Source organism: Xyrauchen texanus, chromosome 43 (assembly GCF_025860055.1).
Source record: "Xyrauchen texanus isolate HMW12.3.18 chromosome 43, RBS_HiC_50CHRs, whole genome shotgun sequence".
Taxonomy (NCBI): Eukaryota; Metazoa; Chordata; class Actinopteri; order Cypriniformes; family Catostomidae; genus Xyrauchen; species Xyrauchen texanus.
In genome coordinates this window covers 3,791,624-3,803,966 of record NC_068318.1, presented here as the reverse complement: position 1 = coordinate 3,803,966, position 12,343 = coordinate 3,791,624, and the positions used below count along the sequence as shown (strand labels likewise).

Below are 12,343 nucleotides of genomic sequence, written 5' to 3'. Positions count from 1 at the left end.
CCTTTCACTCACTCACTCACTCATCACTCACTATCTCTTTCACTCACTCACTCATCACTCACTATATCTTTCAGTCACTCATCACTCACTATATCTTTCACTCACTCATCACTTAATACCTTTCACTCACTCATCACTCACTATATCTTTCAGTCACTCACTCACTCTCTCACTATATCTTTCACTCATCACTTACTATATCTTTAACTCACTCATCACTTAATACCTTTCACTCACTCACTCATCACTCACTATATCTTTCACTCACTCATCAATTAATACCTTTCACTCACTCACTCGTCACTCACTATATCTTTCACTCACTCACTCACTCTCTCAGTATATCTTTCACTCATCACTTACTATATCTTTCACTCACTCACTCATCATTTACTACAGGGGTCCCCAAACTACGGCCCGCGGGCCGAATACGGCCCGCCCCCACATTTGGACCGGCCCTCTGAACAATGCCATGCAGAGAAATATTTTTACAATTTAATTTTAAATATGTTTTAATCATATCATATTTGTGTTTGATAATACATATTGGCTTTCAAAAAAAAAATTCCCTTAGTTATAATTATTAAAGTAGCCAAATTATTTGTTAGATTCACCCGGATTAACGTTCCATCGTGATCGAGCGGGTGCACGCCGCACGCGATCCAGCAAGAAAATTTAAAGTGACAACAAAATGGCCAAATTGTTGGGAAAGAGAAAAGTTGATTCAGAATGCAGGGTATTTAAACAAAAGTGGACAAGTGATTATTTTTTTGTTCAATGCAAAGAAATTGCTGTTTGCCTCATCTGTCAAGAAACAGTCTCCGTGTTCAAAGAATACAATCTGCGCCGACACTATGAAACCCGCCACAGAGACAAGTATGCGAGTTTACAAGGCCAAATGAGGGCAGACAAAAGTGTCGAAGCTAAAAAGTGGACTATCTGCTCAGCAAAATACGTTTGTACGGCAAACCCAGTTGAACCAGTCATCCATTCGAGCTAGCTTTCAGGTAGCTAAACTGATTGCAACCTCGCGGTAGGCCATTCAGTGATGGTGAGTTCAGTAAGAACTGTATGAATGCTGTTGCGGAGGAGGTGTGCCCCAATAAGAAAGACGTCTTAAATGCGGTGAGTCTGTCCGCAAGTACAATCACCAGACGAATTGAAGAACTGGGGTATAATATGCCCAGCTGAAGGAAAAAGTGAAAGAATTCGATTTTTTTGCATTAGCGCTGGATGAAAGTAATGACGTGCAGGACACGGCACAGCTGCTCATTTTTCTTCGTGGAGTTAGCTCAAACTTTGAAGTGTTGAATGTTGAATGGCCTCAACGTGCAGCTCCAAGGCAAGGGGAAACTAATATGTGACATGTATTCCCACATAAAAGCATTTGAGGTGAAACTAGCACTGCTTGTGGGACAAGTGCAAAAGCAAGACTTCACCCATCCCCCTGTTACCCAAAGCCTCTCAGCTGAGAAACCAGTGGTCCCATTCCCAGCTGAAAAGTCAGTGGAAGCGCTGGAAATGCTGAAGGCGGAGTTTGATGTGCGATTCCGTGAGCTACATGTCCACGCTAAAGAAATCCACCTTTTTCAGAACCCTTTTGCTGCTGACATTGACGAAGCCCTGCCTTCTTGAGTTGGCTGAGTTACAGAACTGTGATGTTCTGAAAGACGCGTTTAAGCCCAACAGTCTCATTGAATTCTATACTGCCCTCCCTAACGAGACCTACCCAAACATCAGAAGGAATGCAAAGAAGATGTCCACACTTTTTGGCAGTACGTATATCTGTGAGCAAACCTTTTCACGCATGAAACTGATGAAAAATCCGATGAGATCAAGACTCACTGATGAACATTTGCATCAGTCTTTGAGACTGGCTGTGACAGGAATGGAACCTGACATTGGACTTCTCACCAGCCAGAAACAAGCCCATAGTTCACACTGATTAGCCTAATACGCATGAGTAAGTAAATAATTTGATTTCAATAGCAATGAATATGAAAAAATGTCATTACGATAGTAATAATGCTCTTTTAATAGGCTATATATCACTTGATATGTATGGTGCATAAATAATAAATTAATCTAGCATTAGGAGGCATAATACTGTAAATCCATTTAAAATCATAATAAAATCTCCACAATAAATCAATCCGGCCCATGCCATTTTCTGTTAGACTACGGCCCTCCATTATAGAAAGGAAAAATTATGTGGCCCTCATAGAAAAAAGTTTGGGGACCCCTGATTTACTATATCTTTCACTCACTCACTCACTCACTCATCACTCACTATATCTTTCACTCACTCATCCTTTACTATATCTTTCACTCACTCATGCACTCACTATATCTTTCACTCACTCACTATATCTTTCAGTCACTCACTCACTCACTCACTCACTCTCTCTCTCACTATATCTTTCACTCTATCACTCATCACTTACTATATCTTTCACTCACTCACTCCTCACTTACTATATCTTTCACTCACTCATCACTTACTATATCTTTCACTCACTCATCACTCACTATATTTTTCACTCACTCACTCATCACTTACTATATCTTTCACTCACTCATCACTCACTATATCTTTCACTCAATCACTCATCACTTACTATATCTTTCACTCACTCACTCATCATTTACTATATCTTTCACTCACTCACTCACTCATCACTCACTACATCTTTCACTCACTCATCCTTTACTATATCTTTCACTCACTCATGCACTCACTATATCTTTCACTCACTCACTATATCTTTCAGTCACTCACTCACTCACTCACTCTCTCACTATATCTTTCACTCAATCACTCATCACTTACTATATCTTTCACTCACTCACTCCTCACTATATCTTTCACTCACTCATCACTTACTATATCTTTCACTCACTCACTCATCATTTACTATATCTTTCACTCACTCACTCACTCATCACTCACTACATCTTTCACTCACTCATCACTCACTATATCTTTCACTCACTCATCACTCACTATATCTTTCACTTACTCACTCATCACTCACTATATCTTTCACTCAATCACTCATCACTTACTATATCTTTCACTCACTCACTCACTCATCACTTACTTTATCTTTCACTCACTCACTCATCACTTACTATATCTTTCACTCATTCATCACTTACTATATCTTTCACTCACTCATCACTTACTATCTCTTTCAGTCACTACTTGCTCACTCACTATATCTTTCACTCACTCATGCACTCACTATATCTTTCAGTCACTCACTCACTCACTCACTCACTCACTATATCTTTCAGTCACTCACTCACTCTCTCACTATATCTTTCACTCATCACTTACTATATCTTTCACTCATCACTTACTATATCTTTCACTCATTCATCACTTACTATATCTTTCACTCACTCATCACTTACTATCTCTTTCAGTCACTACTTGCTCACTCACTATATCTTTCACTCACTCATGCACTCACTATATCTTTCACTCACTCACTCACTCACTCACTATATCTTTCAGTCACTCACTCACTCTCTCACTATATCTTTCACTCATCACTTACTATATCTTTCACTCACTCATCACTTAATACCTTTCACTCACTCTCTCACTATATCTTTCACTCATCACTTACTATATCTTTCACTCACTCATCACTTAATACCTTTCACTCACTCACTCACTATATCTTTCACTCATCACTTACTATATCTTTCAATCACTCATCACTTAATACCTTTCACTCACTCACTCATCACTTACTATATCTTTCCCTCACTCATCACTAACTATATCTTTCACTCACTCACTCATCATTTACTATATCTTTCACTCACTCATCACTTACTATATTTTTCACTCACTCGCTCATCACTTACTATATCTTTCACTCACTCATCACTTACTATATCTTTCACTCACTCATCACTTACTACATCTTTCACTCACTATATCTTTCACTCATTCATCACTTACTATATCTTTCACTCACTCATCACTTAATACCTTTCACTCACTCACTCACTCATCACTTACTATATCTTTCACTCACTCACTCACTCACTCACTCACTCACTCACTCATCACTTACTATATCTTTCACTCACTCACTCATCACTTACTATCTCTTTCAGTCACTCATCACTTACTACCTTTCACTCACTCACTCACTCATCACTTACTATATCTTTCACTCACTCATCACTTACTATATCTTTCACTCACTCATCACTTACTACATCTTTCACTCACTATATCTTTCACTCATTCATCACTTACTATATCTTTCACTCACTCATCACTTAATACCTTTCACTCACTCACTCACTCACTCATCACTTACTATATCTTTCACTCACTCACTCACTCACTCATCACTTACTATATCTTTCACTCACTCACTCATCACTTACTATATCTTTCACTCACTCACTCACTCACTCACTCATCACTTACTATATCTTTCACTCACTCACTCATCACTTACTATCTCTTTCAGTCACTCATCACTTACTACCTTTCACTCACTCACTCACTCATCACTTACTATATCTTTCACTCACTCATCACTTACTACATCTTTCACTCACTATATCTTTCACTCATTCATCACTTACTATCTCTTTCAGTCACTCATCACTTAATACCTTTCACTCACTCACTCACTCATCACTTACTATATCTTTCACTCACTCACTCACTCATCACTTACTATATCTTTCACTCACTCACTCATCACTTACTATCTCTTTCAGTCACTACTTGCTCACTCACTATATCTTTCACTCACTCATGCACTCACTATATCTTTCACTCACTCACTATATCTTTCAGTCACTCACTCACTCACTCACTCACTCATCATTTACTATATCTTTCACTCACTCACTCACTCACTCACTCATCATTTACTATATCTTTCACTCACTCACTCACTCACTCACTCATCACTCACTATATCTTTCACTCACTCATCCTTTACTATATCTTTCACTCACTCATGCACTCACTATATCTTTCACTCACTCACTATATCTTTCAGTCACTCACTCACTCACTCACTCACTCTCTCTCACTATATCTTTCACTCAATCACTCATCACTCACTATATGTTTCACTCACTCACTCCTCACTTACTATATCTTTCACTCACTCATCACTCACTATATCTTTCACTCACTCACTCATTCACTCACTCACTCATCACTTACTATCTCTTTCACTCACTGGTCTGACACCATCAGTTCTCGGACGCTTCACTGTGTGTATCACTCCGGTTGTGTTTGTCCCGTTCTAAACTAAAGTGTGAGAGCAGTGTATATGTGTTAAGAGCTACTGTTTGTCTTTTTTTTTTTTTTACATGTATTTTTTTACATTATATATGTTAGCCAACAGGTGGTGGCAAAAGATAATTTTTCTGTTTAATATGAGCCATTTAGGTGAAGTGTTTACATACAGCACTCCGTGATTGCTCGTATTACTACTAAAGCTAGAAAATAGCTTTACATGAACTTCACCATTACGGCTCATCACAGCTGAGAGACAGAACAGACTGATTGATTACACAAACTGAAGGCGCTTAGCTCTTATCGGACTTTCCACATTGGAGTGGGCACACTGTTTACAATGGCGGAGGACATTGCAGGTTCTATAGACAAAGACTCTTGCGCACCGGCTACCACGAAATAGGGAGAATTACCCCTTGGATGCTATTTTTCCACTGAGAAAGCTGATCTTCAGAAAGCTGACAGCATCTCTGCTTGGGTGTGGCAAACAGGTGATTGCACACTCTCTCAATTCAATTCAATTCAATTCAGAAAGCTTTATTGGCATGACAAAAAAATACATTTTGTATTGCCAAAGCATCAAAACAACATAGAAAATGATTTAGAACATTTAGTACACAAAATAATAATACTGATAGCATAAAACAATAATAATAAAAGAAACAAAGATTAATAAATAAAATTAAAAGGATTTAGAAATCTATATAAAAAACACAAAGGAACACTGAACTTGGAATTGAACATTATATACATTATATACATGTGTGTAGGTCTGATGCAGTGTGTTGGGCTGTGAGTGTGTGTTTATGGGATGTTTGCTGGTCTCTGGTCGTCCCTCAGGATGTGGCAAGATGCAACAAATTTTGCAGCTATATTTGAGCATTTGGCTTCTTCGCCAAGAATGAAACGGAGTTTTTGGGTCGGATTACAGGTGTTAAATTGGGGAAATATTTGATTAATTTTGGGGTAATAGTGGTCTCTGATATGTTTATATTTTGGGCATTCTGTGAGGAAGTGCAGCTCGGTCTCCGTCACTCCCAGGATGCAGTGCGAGCAGAGCCTGTCCTCACGGGAGAGCCAGGTCTGTCTGCGCCGGCCCGTCTCCACGGCCAGACTGTGCTCGCTGAGTCTGTACATCGTCAGGGTTTTCCTGAGGTTCACATCACTCACTGTGCTCAGGTAGTTCGCAACAGTGTACTCTCGATTTAGTGCCGAATAACATTCCAGTTTGTGTTGGTTTTGAATGGTGTTTGTCCAATGGGTGATGTACTTGTCTTGTTCTGTGTTGATAATTTGTGCGGGCCGAATGTGTGTGTGTGTGCTGAGGTGTGCTGATCTCTGCAGGAGTGAGGTCAGTCAGTCTCAGCACCAGCTGGCACAGGTGACTCCTCGCCCAGCTCAGCTCTTGGTGTTTAAGGGCTTTGTAATGGTATGTGTTGGGGTCGCTTGTTTTTAGGTGTTTCCAGAATTTGATGGCTCTTTTTTGGATGTTTAGAAGGAGAGGGTATTGGCCTAATTCTGCCCTGCATCCGTTGTTTGGTGTTTTTCTTTGGACTTTGAGAATTCGTTTACAGAAATCTAAATGTAGAGTTTCAATGGGATGTTTTTCCCAATTTGCAAAATCAAATTTGATAGGTGGACCCCACACTTCACTGCCATATAAAACAATTGGTTCAATTATTGATTTGAAAAGTTTGAGCCAAATTTGGATTGGGATGTCAATTTTGATTGATCTTTTTATGGCATAGAAAGCCCTTTGAGCTTTCTCTTTGAGTTCATTCACAGCCAGAGTAAAGTTGCCAGTTGGAGTTATTTTCAGGCCGAGGTAAGTGTATGTGTTTGTGCTCTCAATGGTTCTGTGTGAGAGTGTGAATGTGTGTTTTGGTCCCTGAGATCTGGAGCGTTTCTGGAACATCATGACTCTAGTTTTCTGGAGGTTGACGGTCAGGGCCCAGGACTGACAGTAATCCTCCAGCAGATCCAGGCTGTCCTGAAGCCCCTCTTTAGTGGGCGACAGGAGAACCAGGTCATCTGCGTAGAGAAGACACTTGATCTCGGTGTCGTGTAGAGTGAGACCTTGAGAGGGAGCATGTTCTAATGTATCGGCTAATTGGTTGATGTAAATGTTGAAGAGGGTGGGGCTTAAACTGCAGCCCTGTCTCACTCCACGCCCCTGGGGGAAAAATTCGGTTCTTTGGTTTCCAATTTTAACAGCGCATTGGCTGGCTGTGTACATCGATTTGATCAAATCATAGAATTTCCCCCCTATTCCACTGTCGAGAAGCTTCAGGTATAATCCTTTGTGCCAGATTGAATCAAATGCTTTTTTGAAATCAATGAAACAAGCAAAAATGTGTTCTTTGTTTTGATGTACGTATTTGTCAATTAGTGTTTGTAATGTAAAAATGTGGTCGGATGTGCGGCATTTTGGAAGAAAGCCAATTTGGCATTTACTCAAGGCATTGTGCTTCATAAGGAAGTGTAAAAGTCTGGAGTTTAAGACGCTGCAGAGAACCTTCCCCAGGTTACTGTTCACACAGATGCCTCGGTAGTTGTTGGGGTCTAATTTGTCTCCGTTCTTGTGGATGGGGCTGATGAGGCCCTTGTTCCAGATCTCAGGGAAGAACCCTACACACAGAACATTATTGAACAGTTTCAGCATGGCCAGTTTGAAGCTTTGGTCTGTGTGTTTCAGCATCTCGTTCAGGATGCCGTCTACACCACACGCTTTCTTGTGCTCAAGGACTCCTAATTTTTCTTCCAATTCTTTCATTGTTATGGGGAAATCTAAAGGGTTTTGATTTTCTTTAATTGATCTTTCCAAGTTGTCTAGTTTATTAATTATTTCATTTTGTTTATAATTTTGAATTTCAGTTGGGCTGTATAATTCTTGGAAGTGGTTTTTCCACTTCTCCCCGTCTTGAATTGCCAGAACCTCTTGGTTTGGTTTGTATAACAATTTCCATTTATCCCAAAATTTGTGTGAGTTTATAGATTTTTCAATTTCTTCAAACTGGCTTTGCAAAAACTGTGCTTTTTTCCGCCGGAGTGTGGCTTTGTATTGTTTTAATGCCTCACAATAAAGAAGGCGGAGGTCCGAATTATCTGGTTGTCTGTGTTTTTGGTTTGATAAATTTCGGAGGTTTTTTCTCAAAGCCTTACAGTCCAAATCAAACCATTTGTCTGTATCTAAATATTTTTTCTTTGGTTTAACAATTGACAAATTACTTTTTTGTGCTGTTTTGTAGAATATGTTGTTTAAATCTTGTACTTCTTGATTGATGCCGAATTGATTTTTCGGGTATTCCTGTATTTGGAATGAATGTATGAGGGATTGTATTTCTGGAGATTCAACAGCAGTGCTGTAATTACTGGCACTGTTTTCAGTCCATTTGAATGACATTATTTTGTTCATTTGATATGGGGTCCTAATAGGTTTGGGGGATGTTTCAGATTGCTTTATATAGAGGATGATTTGGCTGTGGTCTGAGAAAGGTTTTAGGGGTTTGACTGTGAATGCTCTCAGAGAGGAAAGGTCTAGATCTGTGATGGTATAGTCTACAGTGCTGTTACCAAGAGCTGAGCTGTAGGTGTATCGGCCGAGCGAGTCTCCTCGCAGTCTTCCGTTGACGATGTACAGAGCCAGTCCTCGGCAGAGCTGCAGAAGCTGCCGTCCGTGAGCATTCACGGTTTCATCGCAGTTATGTCTGCTGGGGTAAGAAGGGTACAGGTCGTTATTGCCTGTGATGAATCTGGTACCGTGCGATTCTAAGAAATCTAATTCTTCTCCTGTTCTTGCGTTTAAATCACCCATAAGCAGCACATTTCCCTGGGCCTGGAAATGGCTGATTTCTCTTTCTATGTTTTGGAACGTTTCCTCTTGGAAATACGGAGACTCGAGGGGTGGAATGTAAATTGCACAAAGGAAAACAGGCTTAGATGCTGATATCATTCCTTTTTGTATTTTTAGCCACAGGTGGTGCTGTTCTCTTTGGATTAATTCTATGGACAGTTCAGATTTGATCCATATTATCATCCCTCCCGAGTCTCTCCCTTGTGTGACTGATGTGAGTTTGACTGACGGTAATATGATCTCTCTGTATCCTGAGGGACAGCCAGTGAACGCATCTCCTCTACACCAGGTTTCCTGTAAGACAATGACATCTAGGTCTTGAAGTTCTTTCATAAAATCAGAATTTCTACTTTTTAGGCCAAAGACTGAGGAGTTAAGACCTTGAATATTCCACGTAGAAAAACTAAGTGATTTCATCATAAATTTTTTAAATAATGTGTATGGTTTGTTTGCTATCTTGAGAAAAGAGAAATGATGCAAAATTACAATATATTAAATTAAAACAATGAATGATGGAAGTAAGTTATGTCAGGAACTCAAAACATTAACAATTCCATATTAAATGTACATTAATACCATTGATTAGGTAGGTGTGTTTTTTATTTATATATATATATATATATACATATACATATATATATATATATTTTTTTTAATATTTATTTTTTTTTTTACCACTGTCCACTGTGTGTTAGTAGGTGAGAGCAGATGATACTCAGCATGTGTTGGATGTTGTGGAGTTCATCGTTAGCTCGGTCTGCTCCTCCGCTGACAGCTTGGGCGTAGCTCGGTCTGCCGGGCTGGGCCGGGCTCTCTCTCTCTCTCTCTCTCTCTCTATCTTAAACACACATATCCATCCATTCTTGTTTATCCAATAACTTGTTCGAAACAGCACAAGCCATGATACTATTTCTGAAGTGACATTTTTGAATTACTAACGAATGCTTAGATGCATCATTTGTTTTGAACCAGCAACAGCAGATTCTGATCGGTCGTGTAAGAATGTAGTTCCATGCACAAATGCACGTACATATATATATATATATATACACGTTTTTTTTTTTCCTTTTTTTTTTTTTTTTTTTTGCTATTTGCATATATATAAAATTTTCTTTCATTCCCTCTGATATATTGCGCATATTAATTCAGAACAGCTTATTAGAATAGCATCGGATGCAAGTTTGAGTTAAAACATTGCATGTCATCATTTAGCAGATGAATGTATGAAAACATGTAATACATTTAATATACTGAAGTAAAATGTGGATTTGTCTCTACGTTTATTTATTGAGCATGATAAGCATAATAACTCTTTTTTTATTTTAAATGAATGATTTTACGATTCTGGTCGACTGACTTTCAGGACACTTTAAAGTAGTACTGTACCATGTGTTTTAGTACGCAGCGTTGAGCTGCAGCTCTGTGGAGGGAGGGGGGTTGATGGGTCATCGAGTTCATTCGTCTCTCATTCGCATTAGAGCAGCAGCGCCCTCCATAGAGACCCGCTCTATCTCTCTCCAATTGGCAGGAGAAAAGTGTCATCAGATGGATGGTGAAACGCAAAACTAGATCTTTTAAAATAATGTGCAAAATGTACGTGCCTCCGCGCCACGCTTGACCTTTCTTCAGGACAAAGAGAATCGATGAGCCGACGCTGCCATTTTCAGGTCAGTCGAGGAAACTCAGTTAACGGAATAATACAGCAGCACACGGTGTATGGAGAGCGGCGATGAAGCGCGGATCGCTGTGAATGATTATGGCCGATAGTCACCGGAGGGGGATGGACAGAGGCAGAGGCAGGATGCCATCAGGATACTCGCAGCAGCAGTATGTGAGCAACAAAGCGTCAGACATACAGGAGCTCGCGTCCAAACGCGTGGACATCCAGAAGAAGCGCTTCTACCTGGACGTCAAGCAGAGCACCAGGGGTCGCTTCCTGAAGATCGCCGAGGTGTGGATCGGCCGAGGCCGGCACGACAACATAAGGAAGAGCAAGCTCACCCTCTCCATGTCCATGGCACCCGATTTGCGCTTCTGCTTGGGGGATTTCATCGATTATTACGCGCACATCGGGCTCCGAGGATGCCAGCAGGCGCCGCGGCCGGAGGAGCAGAGTAACGGCCAGGGCCGCGTGATGGACTCCCGCAGGAGAGCAGTGCCGGATCAGCCGGCATCATCCACCGGCTCCGCCGCGTCCGAGGAGCAGATCCACCGGGTGTTGAAGAGCGAGTTCATCGAGAGAGACAATAGAAAATACTATCTGGACCTTAAGGAGAACCAGCGCGGTCGGTTCCTGCGCATCAGACAGACCGTCACCAGAGGACACGGTACCATGGGCTACTACGGTCAAGGCATCGAGCAGACGATCGTGCTGCCCGCTCAAGGGCTCATCGAGTTCAGGGACGCGCTGTCTCAACTCATCGACGATTACGGCGACGACGAGCCCGACCGGGCCGCGCAGAACCGCGACGAGTCACCTGAGCTGCCCGAGGCCGCGTCGTTTCGCGTCGACAATAAGCGCTTTTACTTCGACGTGGGCTCGAACAGGTTCGGCGTGTTTCTGAAGATCAGTGAGGTCCGACAGCCCTACAGGAACACCATCACCGTGCCTCTGAAAGCCTGGGCGCGCTTCGGCGAGAACTTCATCAGGTATGAGGAGGAGATGCGACACATCTTCAGCTGTCACAAAGACAAGCGGACAGACACGGACGAGCACGATGATTGACGTGGTCAAAGGAAAAAAGTGAACCTCTAGCCTCTTACTGTTCTAGTTAACTCTGGACAACCACAACAGCACTTTCACATTCAGCTGCATCGGGTTCTTCTTCATTAATCAATCAATGTTGCGGTTTATTTTCGGATAGACAGGATCGAAAGAGGCTCTGCTGAGCTTCAGTCTAGTTTTAATGTGTCTGTTGGACTGGAGAGGTTCGGCTTCTTGCAGTCTTTCGGAATCGTATGTGTTCGTGCTTGTGTATGAGAGAGAGAGAGAGAGAGAGAGAGAGTTTGCATGTGTACTGTATCAGTGTGATCATAAATCAAGTACCTATGAAGGATTAAATAGTTCCTTTGTCTAAAGGAATATTGCAAGTTCAATGCAAGTTAAGATCAATTGAAAGGATTTATGACAAAATGTTGATCACCATTATAAATCATTTCGGTGGTTACAGTGAGACTCTTACAATGGAAGTGAATGGGGCCAA

General features: G+C 41.0%; 1 protein-coding gene across 1 annotated transcript; it reads left to right on the top strand.

The window, feature by feature from the left end:
* Nucleotides 1–10,532: 10,532 nt before the first annotated feature.
* purg (purine-rich element binding protein G) lies at nt 10,533–12,003 on the top strand. Its single transcript, XM_052115534.1, has one exon. It carries the CDS (start codon nt 10,891–10,893, stop codon nt 11,863–11,865), a length of 975 nt encoding a protein of 324 aa, XP_051971494.1. The 5' UTR covers nt 10,533–10,890; the 3' UTR covers nt 11,866–12,003.
* The last annotated feature ends 340 nt before the right edge of the window (nt 12,004–12,343 follow it).